The sequence below is a fragment of the Cheilinus undulatus genome, linkage group 17, assembly GCF_018320785.1.
Source record: "Cheilinus undulatus linkage group 17, ASM1832078v1, whole genome shotgun sequence".
NCBI lineage: Eukaryota > Metazoa > Chordata > Actinopteri > Labriformes > Labridae > Cheilinus > Cheilinus undulatus.
This window is the reverse complement of record NC_054881.1, coordinates 41,592,579-41,612,615: the sequence shown is the minus strand read 5'-3', so window position 1 is coordinate 41,612,615 and position 20,037 is coordinate 41,592,579. Positions and strand designations below refer to the sequence as shown.

Below are 20,037 nucleotides of genomic sequence, written 5' to 3'. Positions count from 1 at the left end.
TCTAATAAAGAGAAATATCCAGCCACTACGCTGTTAAAAGAAGCATGTGGGATTAAATGACCTTTATGACTGTGCATGTAAAGAGGGCGCCTCTTACACTTACACTATGGTGTCATTTAACATTTATTTTTTTATTTTAAATAATACAATAAATATACTACAAACGAACATTGGCTTTGGTAGAGTTACAAGTTCATCATGTTTCTCTCCATTTCACAATCGACGTATCCTGATGAAGAAAAGGCGAGCTGGAGATCAGATTCACTCTACAAATTAGTTATAACAAGAGAAAAAACTTTACAATTTCATGCATACAGATAGGTTTTAATGCTTCAAAAGACATACAAGAGTGGATGGCCACAGTAAACTTGAATTTATTGACATAAAAACCAATATAACTTCTATCCTCTTATCCTTACACAGGTTTGACAAGACTGTGAAACAAACAAAACAGACAGACAAATTGAAATCTACAAAATAAGACAAAACAAACAAAAGTGGCAGCATCACTGCTGGTTCTGGAAATTTACAAAAATTTGTCCGTTTTATTGAGTGTTTAAAATTTGGGCGTACTGCATCACAATGAAAATAAAGCCAAAGATCTACAAGCATATTGAGTTAACAGAAATGGTTCAAGTCACATATTGAAGATAAAAAAAAAAAAAAAAAAAAAGGAAATTAAAAAAAAAACTATGTATGAAGAGCTGTAAAAATTCTGTGGTAGATACTAGTGGTCATAAGCATAGAGAGTGCATAGTTTGAACAAAGAGCATAATTACAATAAGGGCAAAAAAAGCCATTTTTGATGCTGCATGAGCTAACTCTTTTTCTAATTAAGCGGCCTACTGTGGTTAAATCAAGAAAATATACTTTTCAAGTTGTTTCCCGTACAAAACAGTTGATTTTCAAGCCATCATGGCCTATAAAGCTACAACAGAAAACCTTTGGTGGAAGGGCTTTCCAATCCAATCGGGCCAAATCCCTTCAGCCCAATCACCACATGTCCATTTGTCCATCACTCTGATGTGGATCCAACAGCAAGAGCAATAAAGCTGCAGCATCTCAGCGCATTGATATGCAACATCTTATTTTCCTCTCCAACATTTTGGTACATTATCTGTGCGGTCTGCTGAAGCAGAAGATAAAACGCCACCATGCTGCACTGATGTAGAGAAACGGCATGCAAACACCACCGCCGGACACGAAAAACAAACAAAAAAAATAAAAAAGGAAATCGATGCAGCTAAGATCCACCTGCGTCCAAACATGGAGGTTGGAAAGAGTTAAGGAGGGGCTGTAATAGTATCTTCAAAAAATCCTTTCATTCATACAACTAGAAAAATACATAGCACCACAGAAGAGAGAAAATAGCACCTAGGTTTTTGATTTCTTTGTGTTCGCCGTTAAAAATGTGACATCATCTCCCATTGCATAGTCAGATAGAGGAAGAGGAAATTTAAGAAAAGAAGCTGTTTATTAAGTTAATCGCCACCAAAAAAGGCGTCTGTTAAGAGGGCACAGAAGGAGGAATGTAGTCTTTTTCTTACGCAAATCAAACTGTCACATAATATCACAGAGCTTGATTCCGTCTTTTATTTCCATTCTGTTCTTAAATTACAACAAGGCGTGCTCCACAACTGCAACAAGACAGGACTTTCCAATTGTTCCTTTTTCTAATTTACAAGTCGAATTTCCTGATAATTTTTCAATTTTTAAAAAAAAGATGTCATCCCCATTTCCATTGTCTCCTACCTCATAATTAATAAAGTCACATGCATGTTTTGAAGCCAGAAAAAGCAATAAAACATTACCAGGAAAAATATACAGAATGTACTTACAAACATAAAAATTATTTATATATATTTATATATATAAGATCCATTCCAAGGGAATGGGGAGGACAATTATGCACAAACAAAGCTCCCGTAGTGAATGAGCAAAAGCAACAAAAAGACAAAAAGTGGAAGAAGCCAGGGAGATGAGGGACAAAAGGAAGAGCCGAATCAGATGGAGTCCGTGGAAAACGCTGCGAGCGTCTGGTATGGCTTGCAGCTCTCAGGATTGCCTTCGTTCTTTAAAATAATCACAAAGGTGGGGCGTTCGGATCTGTGCGTGCGTTTGAGGCGGGATCTGACATCCAGTTTCAAAACTTGCATGTGATGGAGAAGGCACACTGAGGTTTCAAGGTTTTTTTTTCCTCAACTTGATTTCATTTTATTCAAACTTGTTGCTTTATGGAAAAAAGTAACTTTTTTATTTTTATTTTTTTTACAAATGTCCTATTCTTTTTCATTTTATTTTTTCTGAGAAAACAAATATATGCTTTAATTTTTTCTCCATTTGCTCAGTAAACAGTCTTAGCCCATGAAGCAGACAGGGCCCACTTCGAATCCGAACTTCTGCGTGGGGCCACCAAAGTCGTTGAACATGATGTCCACAAACGGCACCTGCTCCACCTTTGGTGTGTTGATCTCAAGTACTGTCTTTTCATAGCCCTTTTTCAACTGTGGGAGAGAGGAGACACAGCAGGAGGGGGAGTCAGCGTGACAAGAAACAAAGACATCACACGGTTTCAGTGTTCATTTCGTCGACAGCCTTTTTTCCATGACAAAAACTAGACTAAGACTAACAAAAACCGATCTTTGATGATTAAAACTGACAAAAACTACGTTTAGTTTTCGTCAAGAGGACTAAAACTAGACTCAAATGTAATGAAGTTTTCGTCGGACATTCAAAATCTGTGATATTTCTCCACTGTGGGTAAATCTGTCAAAAAACAATGAAGCTGTATCTATTCTGCCTCTCAGCAGTAGAAAGCAGGGACCTCAGGTTTGGCAGAGAACACACTACCATGATTTGGTACCAGGTTTAAGCAAAAAAAACAAAAACAAAAAAAACAATGCTTGGACTAAATGTAAAGACTAAAATATGAGGACTTTTTATGGACTAAAACTAGACTAAAATGTTTTGAGTTTTGTAACTAAAACTACCCTAAAACTAGACTAAAACTAGACTAAAATGTTTCGAGTTTCACCAACTAGACTAGACTAAAATGTTTTGAGTTTTCATTGACTTAATCTAGACTAAAATTTTTTGAGTTTCGTCAACTAAACTACACTAAAATATTTAGAGTTTTCATGGACCAAAACTAGACTAAAATGTTTTGAGTTTTCGTCGATTAGAACTAGACTAAAACTAGACTAAAATGTTTTGAGTTTAGTTGACTAAACCTAGACTAAAACTAGACTAAAATGTTTTGAGTTTAGTTGACTAAACCTAGACTAAAACTAGACTAAAACTAGACTAAAACTAGACTAAAATGTTTTGAGTTTAGTTGACTAAACCTAGACTAAAACTAGACTAAAACTAGACTAAAACTAGACTAAAATGTTTTGAGTTTAGTTGACTAAAACTAGACTAAAATGTTTTGAGTTTTCGTCGATTAGAACTAGACTAAAACTAGACTAAAATGTTTTGAGTTTAGTTGACTAAAACTAGACTAAAACTAGACTAAAACTAGACTAAAACTAGACTAAAATGTTTTGAGTTTTCGTCGATTAGAACTAGACTAAAACTAGACTAAAATGTTTTGAGTTTAGTTGACTAAAACTAGACTAAAATGTTTTGAGTTTAGTTGACTAAAACTAGACTAAAATGTTTTGAGTTTAGTTGACTAAAACTAGACTAAAATGTTTTGAGTTTTGGTCGACTAAACTAGACTAAAACTTAAAAGGATAGTAATGACTAAAATGTGACAAAAACTGAAATGCATTTCATTTAAATACCAAAACTCAAAACCAAAATTAAAAATAGCTGCCAAATTTAACACTGCATGGTTTACTCTCATGACAGAGCCGCTTCAAAAACAAGAGGGCGTTCATTCTTTGACAGCAAAAACGTCTTTGACTTACCGCGCAACCGTCGACCAGGGCGCGGATGTACGGGTTGTTATCATAAGACATCTCCTCGTCGTTGGAGCCCAGGAAGCGGATGGCCTTGTCGTAGTTGTCCTGCTCCTGGTCATGCCAGGCCACAGACTGGTAGCAGTTGTAGGTCATGTTCTGTCTGGCCGCCGCACTCAGCAACCTCAAGAAGGTCATCTGGACCACGCCGATGGGGTTGCCCTCAGCATCCACGTAGGAGAGCTGCACAGAGACAGAGATGATCATCAAACATGCCACAGCAGAAGGAGGTCCCGCTGTAAGTGGATCCTAAAAAGATTTAGACAACGCTATAATCTCTACACGGCAGCGTTTTTGTCCCCCGAGGGCCGTCGTGATTTAATTTATGACTATTAATTTGCCTTACTGCTGTGTTTGGCATGTAGGACGTGTTTCTTGTTGACGGCAAGAGTTCGGATTAGAAGGAACCATCCAAGGACACAGTTAATATACAGCCCTGCTCTAAAGGAGAACAAACAAAACTAACAGGATTTTCCTCTATGCTTGGGTACTACATTTACCTGGGATAAGGCTGGTGATAGTCTATGTTTATATTATTGTCAACAAATCCCAGCAAAAAGGCCAAAACAAGCAAGCTTGAGTTTGTCTCTACATAATTTATGATTCACCTGCCCTAGTTTAACCTCTTCCTTGTCACTCTCATTTATGGATTAATGGAAAAACAGGCCACATCAGGAACGCATATCACATAATAAAACAGACTACTGTGAGCTGTAGTTTTTCAGGATAACATATATGTTAGTAATCTGCAGTTTTTGATCATTAGTCAGTTTATCCAGCAGGTCTAAGTATGCAGGACTGACTCTAAGAACAAATACTCTGCTGTGAAACCAGTGCAGAAGTGCAAAAACACTTGAAGCTGGCTTCTAAAAGCCGAGGAATATCTCCTAAAATATCATTTTTTACATCATAAATAAACACGTCTGCAACCTGGTTAAAAAAAAGAATTTGTTCCTACAAATAATGAGTCTATTTCCAATAACCGTGTAGAGCAGAGGTGTCAAACTCAATCACAGCAGGGGTCTAACCTGAGGGCCTAACAGGGTCCACATTAAACCAAACTGTTAACCTCATTTTCACCAGTAATAAATTATGGAGGAAAATCTAGCACTGATGAAAAATGATTTTGAGATTTAAAAAGTCAAAATGATTAGTTAAAAGGCTCATAATCTGAGATTAAAAGTCAAACTTGTTAACTCAAAAGGTCAAATCACAAAGTTAGATGTCAAAATAATGCTTTTAAAAGGCAAATATACAAAAAAGAAAGTCACAATCATGTTTTTAAGGCGAAAATATGACTTAAAATTTAACATGGTGAACATAAAATGTCAAAGTATTAGACAAAGGTCAAAATAATAAATTAAAAAGGTCAAAATATGAGACAAAAGTCAAAATTAGAGCTGGGCAATTAATTGAAACCAACATTTAAAGCCTCTAACCGACCTAAACCTGCCTTGGCAAATATTTCATTTTTTCCCCTTTTCTTGGAAAAATTTGACTTTTTACAAAAAACATTTTGATTTCAGCTGATGCGTGTTTTGTTAAATAACCATGAATTGTTCATCTGTGCACGTTCCTTTCAGTTGTTTTAAGATTCTACAAATATTTACAGAAGAAACCGAGTCGGAGGTTGGGGATGGAATAAACGTTCATTAATTGTAATCGAGGTAAAAAGTTCAATTAATCCTGATTTTGATTTTTGCCATAATCGCCAAGCCCTAGTCAAAATTATAAATTGAAAAGGTTAAAATATGAGATAAAAGTCCAAATAATAGATTGAAGTCATAATTGTGCGATGCAAAAATTAAAATATGACATGAAAACACAAATAAATTTCTTTTCCCACTCTTATTATTTTTACTCTTTATTTTTTTCACATCTTAATGACTTAAGGATATTTCATATCATCAAGGTTAAGTTTACATTTTTATGCAGGAGGAAATCTGCAGACCTCATATTTTTGGGCCAGTTGTAATAAAAATATCATGATTTTGTGGGCCAGGTGTAACTGTACCACAGGCCGGATTTGGCCCCCGGGCCTTGAGTTTGACACCCCTGGTGTAGAGATAGGGCTGCACCACAGCACAGGGAAGTAGTAAAGGCAGGTTTACATCCTATTATTACATGTCTAAAAATCTAGCATTCAAAGCACTGATTGTTACTAATTGCTCATTTTTTACCTACATGCATATTGGTTCTAAATCCCCATTATCTGTATTGTAAACTACTGATAATAAGTACACTGGTTGACCTCTACTTCAAAGTGCTTTAACTGTGATTACACTCATGTTTAACAGTCCGTGCAATGCCCACAGGCTGACTGTTTCCTGAAATATCCTGGCTGGATTGATTAACAGGGATTTGTTGACATTAAAAACATTCTATATCCCCTACCTCAGGGGTGTCCAAACTTTTTCCACTGAGGGCCAAATACAGAAAACTGCAAAGATGGCGGGGCCACTTCGATATACCTCACCTCTGAAGTCTGTAAATCCAGTCTAATTAAGGTAATGATCTGCCTCATGATTGGATATGATAAAGTGGCTAGTTCATAGCTGTCAGGGCAAGTGGCCAGACATTTCAAGGATTTTAAGGAGGCTAGTCAGATTCCAGGGTAGCCCTGGTTGGCCCTGGCTATCACTGGATCCGCCCTGGTTAGAATGAGAATTTTGCTCTTAGCATCGTCTTAGTTTAACTCACGAAAAAGCACATCCCGTCAAAATGTTTGTTTACAGAACAAGCACAGTATCACTGCTTAGAGCTGAAACTTAGACTGTTCTACATACAGAGCTTAACAAATTCATTAGACCACCTGTCATAAAAACGAGAAAACACAAATATTTTAGAAATCTTTCAAAAACTTTTAGAAAACTAAAATTGAAAACGTTTTACCATTTTAACAGGAATGAGGAATTTCAAACTGAATTCACCTTTTTATACCCATTTTGAGCCAGCTCACTGGGCTTCTCTGAGAAGTCAGAAATGAATCAACCATAACATTCAACCACTAAAACTATTTTTTCTGTTCAGGAATGCAAGTAAATAACTATAATTTGACATATCAATCAAGAAATAATAATGTGCTTTACTATTTTTTTCAGGGTTTTTTGTAAATCAGTAAATTTGAAAATTCATGGATAACAATAATTATATTTTAGCATTAAAAATATCATTTTGGTTGAAGAGCTTCTACATATTGGTGTATTAATCATTGCAGAAACATCAAAAATGATTTTGGTAATTAACAATGCTGTTAATTTAGAGCAGCTGTGGAATAAACCTTACTTTGGGTGGTCTAAGAAATTTGTTAAGCACTGTAAATTCATACCATCTTCATAAAACCATTATTTTTCTTGTTGACAGGAGAGTTTCTGGACGAGCCCCCAAGCTAACACAAAACACTACTCACCTGTCAATAAGAAAGCAAATAAAATATACATTATAGTCAAACACAGGCTTCAGGTTCTAATGTGGGCCAGATTTCATAAGAATTTTCTGCAGGCCAAGGGCCACATTTGGCCCCTTAGCCATAGTTTGGACACCCCTGCCCTACTTAATTTCTTGAAACAGGTTCACTTGGTTAAAATACTTAGACAGGGAGGATTGGGTGCAGAATATTTCTAGGTCTTATGCCTGGAAGCTGCACTAATATGCATGACTCAGTGTGGAAAATTCTGCCTTCAAAGTACAAAAATAAGCATAACTAAACACCTCATTTAAATCTTGATTATGTAATTATGTAAAATGCATATCCAATATTAGAAAATTATAGCAAGTACATGAAAATGTAATTACCCTAATAGGAAATGTGTTGCAGTAATGATATGTTAATTGCCTGGTAATTAACCTATAATTAACCTAGATTTTTTTTTGAGCTCATCTGACAGAAAACCGGAGATTTATCCCATTACTCTGATTGTATCGCCTTGTAATCCTGCCTGATAACACAGCATGTTTGGAGCCGGTCCGATTAATGTCTGTAAGTGACTGATCTGCATACCAACCATCAGGAATCCATTAGATCCACATGGTTCGCTTCGTCTTTCAGACAAACAGGACTTACTGAGGGGAGAGCGCATGCAGCATCCATGCAGCAAGAGACTGGATGTGTCCTTTCTCGACTTGCTCTTGCATAAAAGCGACTGTTCACGCACGCATACACACATGCAAATACAAACCCAGAGCGACGACACTCAAATCTGACATCAGTGCGTTTTTTTCATCCAACCTTTTATGCACTGATTTAGATCTTATGATTGGTTTAAACAGCCGTTTAATGAAAATGATTGAGAATTTCTGTCGATGAGTGTCAGCACTGTGGCTCAGAATATTCTGATGTTTTCATCCTCAGTGTCAGGGGAAGCTTCATGCTTTTCTCCTTCCCCCTCCACCACCACTCCCCCCCCCCCAACCCCCTCCCCCCTTGCTCAGCGTGTGGATCCAGCCCCGACAACGCCAGAGACACATTACCTCTTCATCATCACAGCCTGCAAGTCAACAGTGACTGAGTACCCAGAAGCCCCTGGGTGGGTGACTGAGTGCCTGACCTGGTCTGACTCAGAGCAGCTCCGCCGGATCTAAGTAGTGTTTTAAAGGAGACGCTGGGAATGTGAGTGCGGCTGAATGGCTGCAGCACCGAGAGGGAATGACTCTTATTTTTCCCCCTCTGTGAGAAATGGACGACCTGCTGAGGCAACTAAAAAAAACCTAATGTGTGTAGAAGAGAAGTGTAATGTGATGCATTCACTCTCAGGTGTGTTTTTTTCCCTCCCACACTATTAAATCCACTATGTATTGTTATGCTGCTGCTTCTGAGTCATTCAAGTATCAAGGCGCACAGTCACTCTCAGGAGATGCTCTCTTAATGTAGCAGAGGAGTGGATATACAGCCAAGAATTTAAACAGTGAACCAGCAGTACCCTGTTTTCTATTCGTTCAACTCCATTAGGTGTAAAATATATTGTTCCACCGCCAGTACGGTCCACGAACCTCTCCTCCGTTTCTTTGTAAGAGCATCTCCTTGTTATGTTTTTGGACTCCAAGTGAATGCAGCTCGTGCTCCATCATGCACCACAACCAACAAGCAAAATGCCAATGCAAATGCATACTTTAAAAGGCAGAACCAGAACCATGCAGAGCCTTTAAGGCACAGAGTCCAGGCCTCAGCCAGGACTCTGGCACCGCAGGCAGGGCCACTTACCAGGGAACCTCTCTTGTAGTGACTATACCATGTGCCTGGCGAGTCTTTGGGCCATTTTGCCATTTTGCTCTGTAAAATATAAAAGGCATTCAGGGAAAGGAAAAAGACTTGGGAAAAGCGGGGCTTACCAGTTTACCACGTTTGAATTCACTGAACCAGGTGCCGGGATTCTCCTTAACCCAGGATGTGAGCCTAGCCTGGGGGTGTACATCAACAGAGAGGCGGAAAAAAACAGCAATGTTAAAGCAACAGATCTAAACACATCCCCTCTCCCCTCTTTTCTCCTCCTGAGGAATCATCCAGACCTGAAACAGAACTCGAGCGCACCAGTCGGTCCGGGGCAGGAAATTTTGGCGAGCCATTATGCCATTTTGTACAGTACAAACTGTAGCTGGCAGCTAATTGCTGCTGAAAAATTCATGAGTACACAGTGATTAATTAAGAAATGATCGCCTGCGAGGAGCTCTTAAACTGCGGCCTCCATCCCTGCTGTTCTGTGTTAGTGCTATGCTTCCTTTGTTGTGCCATTTAAAAGCTGCGAATTAGCCAACAGGGCACCGCTGCATCGGTCCCTGCTATGACAATGATGAATTTGGTCATAATTAGGTAGCACGCTTTGATATAGAACTGTCATTAATAGCTTAAAGGGCTAATAAATGATGGGCTGGAGATCACATATCGCTGGGAGATGGCATACATTAAACCCACGCCGCTTTGAAGGTGACCCTGAGCTCTTTCAACAGGAGCTCAGGGGAGGAGGAATTATACCGCACCTTTAAAAATATTCACCCCCATGGATGTTTTACCCTTTATTGACTTTATAAATCAATCGTGGTCAATATAATTCGGCTTTTTTGACTAAAAAATGTACATAAAACCCAAAAACTCAAAAATAAGTGACTGCATACATATTCACTCCCTTCAAGTTGGTATCAAGCAGATGCTGCTCTGGTTGCACATGGACCGGGCATGTCCAGCCACAAAGTCTCCTTTGGTTTGAGGTCTGGGCTTCGACCTTGTTGTCTTTAAACCATTTCTGTAGCTTTCTCTGTACAATTTGCATCATTGTCTCACCAAGTAAGGTAGTCTAGGATTTTCCTATATTTTGCTGCATTCATTTTACCCTCTGCCTTTACAAGCCTTCCTGGGATGGCTGCCTAGAAGTATCCCCACAGCATGATGCTGCCACCACCATACTTCACAGTGGGGATGGTGTGTTTGTGGTGATGTTTGGAGTGTCGTCTGATGGCCAAAAAGCTCCATTCTGGTCTCATCAGACCAAAGAACTTTCTTCCTCTTGACCATGGAGTCTCCCACATGCCTTTTGGTGAACTCTAGTCCAGATGTAATCTGAGTTTTCTTCAACAGTGTCTTTCTCTTCGCCACTCTCCCATAAAGCTCTGACTGGTGAAGAACCCGGCCAACGGTTGTTGTCTGCAGAGTCTCTCCCATCTCAGCTGCTGAAGCTGGGGCGGGGGCAGGGTTATTGTGAAGACTGTGACGCGCTGGAAAACAGCCGTGTTTAAAGCTGCCGAGTGAGTCGTCTGTTATTTTGTTGGAGTTTCTCTTACAAAACATGAAATGGATCTTTATGTAGGCTTGCAAAGCCAGGATCATCACTTGCATGCATACGATGAGCTCCTCCATTGTTGCTTTGTGGGCTTCCGTATGGCGTGAGTGTTTTTGGGTAAACGGCTACTATGCAGTGACGTACTGACATTTTACGGTGAGACAATGACGTGGCTCCAACTTAGTCACGTTAGCTTTACTTTGTAGAAATCTGTTTTCACTTTTTGTCAAAAAAGTCAAATTATATCGATTCATTAAATCATAAACGGGCGAAACATCCAAGTGGGTGAATACTTCTTAAAGGCACTGTATATCTGCTCCATCATTTCTAGCATCCTTGATAGCATGTCAGGCTATGACTGTATAACTATGTACTCGTAAAATGAAAATGCCAATCTAAATGCATGTGGGAGTCTTTGCATTCTCATTTCTGAGATTGGCATCCCGGGCTTCTTTCTTTTTTTACCCCCTGACACAAATGAGAGGGACCTATCAGCAAGTGCTATAAAAATTCTGCTTCATTATTCCTAGCTAAAGCAAACTCCTGCTCCTCTGAGGCCCGGTGAGTGGATCATTAAAATGGCTGTAGCGTGGTGATATTACACAACCCCCGGCTTGTCATGGAAAGTGTTCCCAATGTTTCACCAATCTGCTAACTCTCCTCGCCTCCACACGCTCATGTATAATGAAGCAAAAGTCTTCTCAGTGTGCCTGTCACCTGCCAAAGGCTTTAGAGGTGATAAAGTCCTTAATGGCCTTGCATCTAAAAATGACACAGAAACTATAAGGACGACTTAGAGTGAATGCATACGTTCATCTCCCTGCAGTTAGTTAGGAATAAAGTGAGGCTTAGCGCGTTTGTGACAGTTATTACATCCCTGCTCTCACACACAGTTTTTTAAGATTATGGGGATTTTTAATGACACACAGTCACACTTCTGTTTTGGTTTATCTTTTCTAGGAGTTTTAGGGAGGCAGTGATAACAACAGAACTGATTGTCTTGTTATTACAAGCCTGATACTACAGTCAGAACAATTCCTTTTTATTCTCATTAATCTACACTCAGTACCCCATCAGCACAAAGTGAAAATAGAATTTTTGCACATCTATTATAAATAAAAAACTGAAATATCATAATTGACATGGCTGCCTCCCTTCACTGATCTGGGCTTCATAGTAGAGTGGCTTCATAGTTAATGCAAAATGCAGGAAAGCCCGCTTGGCCGTCATTTTTTGTAAACTCCAAATGAGCGTTCATGCATTTTGCTCTGAGGAGAGGCTTCCATCTAGACACTCTGCCTTAAAGCCCAGATCGTTGAAGAGCTGCAGTCATGCTTCTCCTTCTGGGACTTTGTCAGTAAAAACAAATTGAAACTCAACTGAAATTGAATACGGCAAGAAAAAAAGAAATAAAAATGGCAAAAACGTGGCAAAAAATTAGAGAAAAGTGACAAAAACTGGCAAAAAAGAGGAAACAAGTGGAATTTAATAACAAAAGGTAGCTTAAATGAGTAAAAGGTGGTGAAAAAATGATGAAAAGGGTTAAAAAATGGTCTAAAAGAGGCAAAAACGTGGCAAAAAATTAGAGAAAAGTTACAAAAACTGGCAAAAAAGAGGAAACAAGTGGAATTTAATGGCAAAATGTAGCTTAAATTAGCAAAAAGTGGTGAAAAATTTGGGAAAAGGCAAAAATGGGCAAAAAGCAGTCAAGGGTAGCAAAATAGGGCAAAAAGGAGGAAACAAGTGGAATTTAATAGCAAAAGGTAGCTTTAATGGGTGATAAGTGGCAAAAACGGGAAAAAAGGGTCAAAAAGAAGTGGCAAGAATGGGCAAACAAAATAGGAAAAAAGGGGTAATACATGGCAAAAGGTAGCTTAAAGGGGCAAACAGTGTCAAAAAGAAGTGGCAAAAATGGGAAAAAATTAGAAAAAAAGTGGTATTTAATGGCAAAGGTATATATTTATTGAGTGAAAGTGGCAAAAAAATTGTGAAAAAGGGCAAAATATATATATTTTATATATATATATTTCTGGGGGATTTCCTAAATCACACAAAACCTTTTTTTTCTTTAAAGGTTGTCCCATTCATTCAAACAGCATTTTTATGTTTGTACAGTTACTCACTAGTGCATGCAAACCGCGCTTCATAACTCTGGGGAGGATTTTGCTTACACATATTCACACTCAAACTGTATTTTTCAATCTCTGTGGAATCCAGGAGACCCTGCTGAAACATCTCCCACGTTTTCTTGGTAGAAACAAACAAGGTAATCTCATGGAGGCTAATTATATCAGTTCATGTGTAGGCACAATAAAGCAAGTGTTCCAACCAGCGCTATCTGGAGATGTTCATGTTATTTATACTGAATGCACAGCAGTTAGTCCCAGAATAGAGGAGGAAAAAAAACATTTAATTATCTGGAGTCTTCCGTTTGTGTTACTGTCAATCAAACTGCAGGCTGAAAATAGTTTCTGTTATCTTTAGATAAAATATCTTGTTAATGCTATATCCAACCTCAACAACACTTGTGTGTTAATGAAAGTGTTTGTGTAAACATGGTCTGACGTACCCCTTCAGATTTCTTATCTGGGTAGATGCAGCTCTCTCCGCCCGCTGTGAAATTGCAGTAAACCTTGAAGGAGTCCCGAGAGCAGCCCTGGTTTGGATCGATCCAGTACTCACCTGCAGAAATGAAGAGGGAAAACAAAATGAGACAGAGAACATTTTATAGAGTATATACGTATGATTTGAAGCCTGTATTGTACGCCCTCAGGTCAAGGTAATGTCTGACAATTCACTGCAGAGCCTCTGCTGAAGGCCTTTTTTCCTTCCTTTTTATGAGGGAACATGACTGTACCATCCAGTAACACATCTACAGCTGTTATTTAAGAGCAGGATTTAGTAATACTGAGCTAATGCTTGGTTACAGACGAAGTGTAACACAAACCATCTGGGAAATCAGGATGGCAGAGCTGCAGGTCCTTGCAGGTACGAGCTGGGTTGCCCTGTGTGCCCAGCGGGTGTTTCATCTGCTCAATCTCAAGCTTCAGAGAGTTTAGAGAGCCAAAGATTTCCTCCATGCCATCGTCGTAGTCCTTGTAGTTGGCATCCACTCCAGGTGCGTCGTCCACGATCTGGCTGGCGTCAATGCTCCTACGAGATCTGCCCTTCATGGAAGCCTGGATGGGGAGTGGGTGGATCACATCTCCAGGAGGGCCCTGACGTGGGGGGTGGGGGAAGGAGTGGCAAAAGGCAATCAGGTCAGTATCAGTCTCCGTCCTTCCGCTATAATTATGATCCAATAATGACTGATCCAGATCTTCAAAAAGAGGGATTTTTTTGTAAACAGAATCTAAATAATCAACACTTTCAATACTGATTTTTGCACTATAGCAGTATGCTGTAGCCGCTCATGAGTCAATTAAAAACATTAAAGACAGCCCATGAAATAAAGCCATCTCAGCTCTACAGGCCTAAACAATTAACAGAAATAAATTAATATGATGCCTAAAGAGCACCGGACAAGAAAAAGAAAGAGCTGTGACAGCCTTAGGTAAAAAGATGTTCACGCTCTGCTGAATAAAATGAGTGTATACCTGCAGAAACTGTGTTGAAGTATTTTTTGTATTTCATTTAAGGGTCGCGTTGGGGTAGCAAGATACCAAAAAGCACCAAAATCTTTGTTTTAATTTGATGTGGTAGGTATCGGACGTGTTGGCACTGATTGGTACCACATTTTGGTACTCACCCCTGTGCATCCTGATGGAGAATATGTGTCCTTTAGGATCACCTTAAGTCATAGGCAGGGCTCTAAAAGCACTTGCACACTGCAAGTTTTTTTTTCATGCAAATAGTTTGCATGATGTGCAAAACAAGGCACGTCAAAATTCGCCTCCAAATTATTCCAATTTTCATGCCATTTAATTGCATCATCGTTGATGCCAAAAGGCTTTAACTCTGTGAATAACTTTGCATATGGTGCAAATGTGTCTCACATCAAAAACAACAACAATGCACTGCAAACATGAGGAAAAGAACATAGGGATGTGCAACAGGCAACATCCAAACACATCTAAAAACTCAGAGTGCATGACAGGGAACAATTATGATGTAATAAGATGCAATCTGATATGATGCATTACAATATGATGCATTATGACATGATGCAATATGATATGATGCATTATCATGCAATACGATATGATACAATACGATATGATACAATACGATATGATGCAATACAAAATGATGTGATGCAATAAGATGCAATAGGATACATCCGATTCAGTACGATACAGTGCAATGTGACATGATAGCATGTGATTAGTTTACTTTTAACTCTGTTGGGTTCTGCATACATTGAGCTGAAGTTGGTAGAATCAATACAAATCATGCTAAAATGAAATACAAGTATAATTCAAAAGTTTTTTTGATTTGACTCACGGGAGGTCCAGGAGGTCCAGGTGTACCAGTCTCTCCCTTAGGTCCAGTTTGACCCTGAGTACAACAAATGACAGCCACAATTCTTCTTAATACACAAACTAATCTTTCAGTGTCATTATAAATATATATTTTTTGTTTTCTAATGAAGAGTAGCTTGCAGAAAACCACTTACCGCTGACCCTTTAGCTCCTTTGGGACCAGGAGGACCCTAATGACAGAACAATGACCAAGCCATCAATACAAACTCAGACATCACACACCATTCAGTTACAACACATATTGATCAGTGAAGTCTTACAGGCAATCCAGGAGGACCCAGGGGACCAATTGGACCTGTAGGACCGGCAATACCCTGAAGGGGGAATTATAGCAGCATGAGTTATTTGAGAAAATTAGAGAAAGTGTTTTTTTCCTTACAGTGTAGACTAAAGCTTCATTTTGCTAAATTTGATAAAAGACAAAGATTTTCAATAACTTTCAGTGGGAGGATTATTGTCAGAAATAGCTCTGCTCTCCCACCACATTAGTCAGTCAGAAAATAAACAAAACTGAGTTTTGTTCACTTACAGTGTCTCCCTTGGGACCAGATGATCCAGGAGGGCCAGGGAGACCTCTGTCACCCTTTTCTCCCTGTTCACCTGGGGGTCCGATGAGACCAATAAGTCCCGGATGTCCCTGAGGGAAGAACGCAACACAAACACATAAATTATCAATACAACAGTCAATAACACACCATTATAAACATTAGCTGCATAATACATCCATCTGGCAGGCCCTCTAATGATTAGGGTAATGATTTGATGGCTGGAGGCAAACAACTGATCCAATCAATCTGTCAGTAAATAGAGCCATTAGTCTTATTAAGCCCTGCATAAAGGCAGTCATTGTGGTTGAAGCTGAAATGACTCACCTTCTCTCCTTTGACACCAGAGTCTCCTTTCAAGCCGGGTAAACCAGGAGGGCCCTGTGAGAGGAGGTAGAGACAGATGAACAAGGGCACTCACATTATGAGAAAGACTTCCAATCAAAGCCTGGTCTACTCACCATAGGTCCAGGAGGTCCATCAGGGCCTGGAGGACCTGGTAAACCTTGCTCTCCCTGTAAGAACACAGTTTACTTAGCTCAAAGGCAATCATATATCTATTTGAAGCAGAAAAGTCCACAGAGCAGAGTTTAAGATTTATGGAGGAACTCTACTTACAACTGGACCAGGGATACCACGAAGACCTTCAGAACCAGGCTTGCCAGGTGATCCTTGAGGGCCAACAGGGCCTGTCTTTCCTTGGGGACCTTCCAACCCAGGCTCTCCCTTTCAAATTAAACCAGGAAATCACACACTGATTGATTATTCACTCTTTTTTTTGCTTGCATCTCAGCGTTTAGAAAAAGTCTGTATTTGCTGGATACCTTGGCTCCCTTCTCTCCTTGTCTTCCCTCAGGCCCTGGTGCTCCATGGGGGCCCTGTTCAGAAGAGAGTGATAGCAGAGATTAATGACGTGGAGAAAAAGACATGTTTTAACATGTTGTAAAAGGGGATCAAGACTTACTCTCTTTCCTGGTGGTCCAGAGGGACCTGATTCTCCAGTGGGTCCAGGGGAACCCTAGTATGGAAATCAAACAGACTCATGTTGTGATTCTAAACTGCTTCTGTTAATAAAAGAATTCCATTTCAGAATGACAGAACGTGAATGAGGTATGGCTATTAAAAAACGAGACCACTGCTGTCATACAATTACTGCATCAACACACTGCTGCTAAAAACGTGTTCCTTTGAGTACAGATTTGGTCTTGGGAAAAAGGAACAAGTCACACAGTGCTAGATCAGGTGAACAGGGAGGTTGATCAAGCAATGCTATTTGTTTTTTGGGCCAGAAACTGCTTTACCGCGAGTGCAAGGGTCTCTTTCTTCTGAATTTTCTTGCAGTTTTTCTAGAACCTGTATTGCAACAGAGGTAAGACGTCTGGAACCCACTTCTCCAAAATGATAGCCTTAATGTCAAAGGGCGCTTTCACATTTGGCCCAGTTGTTTCGAACCGTGCCCCGGCGCGATTCCTCCCCCTCCCGCCTTCCCCCCTGGCTTGCTTTCACACTAGCAACTTCGAACCGTGCCCGGGCCCACTTGCGTATTTACTTGGTCTGAAACAGCAGGTGGCGGTATGCACATAGCTGGTTTACAACCCCCACCAAGGAGGAGAGAGGATGAAGCTACCATGGCAAAACATTTTTTTTGCAGCAGAGACATTATACATTACATACGCAATCATTCTATTGGCATATTTTTAGAAAAGTGTACAAAAAAATCCTATTTTCTTCATTTTTGTATGTTTTTCTTGTTGAATATGATAATATATTAAAATTATTATTCCCCTCAATACAACAGTTCATATCCAATTTGTAAAATGAGTCAAAATCATCACAGTTATATATTTTTTCTTGTCCAGCCCTAGTTTAATCTAATATTGTGTTAGTGACAGTATAGAATTAATTTTTGCTTATTTTTGTAGGAAAATACATGAGATGAGAACTTCAGAAATAATCGCATATAAAAGTGCAGTCATAATATTGGGTAAAAAAGTTGAAATTAGATTATTTTCCCAAATTGTTCAGTCCTACGCAACATGCATACATCCCCATACACCTTAGTTAATGTAGGAAAAGATTCAGCTTCAGTTTTGTTCAATTTCACCAAAAAATTTCAGCTTTTAAGCTAATCATTTTCCAACGCTGTTGCAAAAACATGTGAACTTCAATCAGTAGCTAGCAGTGAACTGAAGACGTTACTTTTAACCCTAACCCTGAACCACATGGTTTTATCCTCATAAGAGCAGTCTCATTATCTAAAAAGCCATACCTCATACAAGCAACATAAGTGGTTTGAAACACTCACAGGCTGACCGGCCTCTCCATCATCTCCCTTGTCACCAGGTGGACCATCTAAACCCTGCACAAGAATTCAACAGATCCTCAGTCATGCATCAAAAACTTAAAGAATAGTTCATCTAATAGCTGAAGCCATACTTACAGCTGGACCTGGCTCTCCAGGGGGACCTGGGTCACCTGGGAAACCACTTGGGCCCTAAAAATCAATGAAAGTTGTGTTTTTTATTGTTGTGAACAAGATTTGAAGTTCAAGGTCATTGCTTGCAGAACTCTTTATTGATTAGAAAAACTATTTCATGGCACCAAAGGTGGAACAACACTTACTGGACTGCCTTTGGGGCCATCATCTCCAGGGGGGCCCTTAGGGCCGGGAGGTCCAGCAGCACCAGCAGGACCAGCCTCTCCCTTTTCTCCTCGCTCTCCTCTTGGACCCTGGCAAAGAAACAGTTTGCTAAGTGATTTCTATCTGAAGAAAAAAGGCTGAAAAGATTCTTAACAGTGTCATTATACATTTTAGTCATCAGAGATTTACGCATTTGTAGTCTAGATAATGACCAAAGAATATTCATTAATTGTATTTTCTTTATTCATACAAAAATAGAATGTGGAGATTCAGATAACTTACTGGTGGGCCAACTTCTCCCTGAGGACCTGGCTCTCCTGTTTCACCAGCGTCTCCCTGATGAGAGAGAGAGAAAGAGGGGCGGGGGTGTTGAGAGAGAGCATCAGAGTATTGTCAGAAAGCTGATTTGTCGAGCCAACACGCTTCTAAAAATCCTATCATTTACAGCAGCCCTCACTGTCCTGGTGCCCTTGTCGCCCAAATTGCAATAGAAAGAGATGACACAAGAGGTTTCAATCCATCAAGTGTGGGCAGATTGGGGGGCTGGAGGGCGCTGACCTCACCCTTCTCCCTGGACCCCGCACATATATCTTGTCCTCTTCCTCATGCCTTATTGGATAGTTGCCCCTGTCGGCTCACCTATACACCAGGCACTATCGTTATTCACTGTCACACGAGTCCACAGTTGTTGCTGATGCAGCCTGCCGCGCTGGTTTCAGTGGAAAATGTTTGCCTGTGCCATGTTTTGACAACTGGACGCCAATCAATAGCACCGAATGATGAGCTGTGTGCTGATGTGTTATGATGAGCATATCCAGACTCTCTGTAGCATGAACAAAAAGCTCTGCATTGTAAGCTGCCGCTCTAAATTAGCGACTGGCTGCCTTCCAAACTCTCTCTTGTTGCCGTTGAGAAATCCACTCGAAGCAGTTGGTACGCCTGTTTAAAAGCATGACTGATCCTCCTGTATTAGCAGCACACTCCTCCACTCTTTATGCAATGCTGCATCCCAGAAACCATGCACAGGCCTACGACAAACTGCTCATGCTCTCCAACAGGGGATAAGTCTGCTGAGAACAAGGAGAGCACAAGCATGACAGACAGCTGCTCATCACAGATACCAGACGGGTGTGTCTGTGGCTGGCCAGCTCCCTATACAAGCTAATAAAATGCCACATCAGCTAAGGAGTGATTAGGGCCAAAAGAGCACCGTGTTTGTTTGCAGGGGAGAAGGACAAGCCATCCTAGGGGAGATTATAAGGGAGCAAAAGGTGATTCTATTGACTGAACTAGATAAAGCAAATCACACTATCAATACGAGCAGAAAGCCATGAGAAGGTTTGCAGCACTGCAGCTGGGCTGCTGCAAAGGCTACATAATGAATCAGCAGCAACAAATAAAAACAGGAGCTGATTTTAATAATGCATTTATCATCTTAGGATTGCAAGAACAGTGCCTTTGAGTATTTATTTACACTCTCTGCTCCAAGCAACAGCACCGTCGAGGACGGCAGGCCGTCCATTAGATGCGCTGTGCATCTGTTACTTTGCGACAGGAAAGAAATGATCGTGTCACATTTAAAAGGGTATCATACAGTACAAATAGGCATGGGAAATATTAACAGATGCAAAAGCCTTG

The 20,037-nt window shown here is 40.0% G+C and overlaps 1 protein-coding gene across 2 annotated transcripts in view; it reads right to left on the bottom strand.

Moving 5' to 3' along the window:
• Positions 1-358: 358 nt before the first annotated feature.
• The window catches only part of col5a1 (procollagen, type V, alpha 1), a 164,141-nt gene continuing 144,462 nt past the window's right edge, over positions 359-20,037 (bottom strand). Inside the window, exons 49-66 of one of the 2 annotated variants that reach the window (XM_041811099.1) lie at positions 18,682-18,735; positions 18,381-18,488; positions 18,199-18,252; positions 18,064-18,117; positions 16,723-16,776; positions 16,583-16,636; positions 16,377-16,484; positions 16,220-16,273; positions 16,086-16,139; positions 15,743-15,850; positions 15,474-15,527; positions 15,348-15,383; positions 15,176-15,229; positions 13,680-13,950; positions 13,302-13,414; positions 9,291-9,359; positions 3,912-4,145; positions 359-2,504 (exon numbers count right to left, since the gene is read on the bottom strand). In XM_041811099.1, coding sequence (XP_041667033.1) covers positions 2,358-2,504; positions 3,912-4,145; positions 9,291-9,359; positions 13,302-13,414; positions 13,680-13,950; positions 15,176-15,229; positions 15,348-15,383; positions 15,474-15,527; positions 15,743-15,850; positions 16,086-16,139; positions 16,220-16,273; positions 16,377-16,484; positions 16,583-16,636; positions 16,723-16,776; positions 18,064-18,117; positions 18,199-18,252; positions 18,381-18,488; positions 18,682-18,735 — 1,680 coding nt within the window. In that variant the 3' untranslated portion in view covers positions 359-2,357. Of the gene's footprint in view, positions 2,505-3,911; positions 4,146-9,162; positions 9,232-9,290; positions 9,360-13,301; positions 13,415-13,679; positions 13,951-15,175; positions 15,230-15,347; positions 15,384-15,473; positions 15,528-15,742; positions 15,851-16,085; positions 16,140-16,219; positions 16,274-16,376; positions 16,485-16,582; positions 16,637-16,722; positions 16,777-18,063; positions 18,118-18,198; positions 18,253-18,380; positions 18,489-18,681; positions 18,736-20,037 lie in introns of both variants that reach the window. The other variant, XM_041811100.1, reaches the window with a different exon arrangement.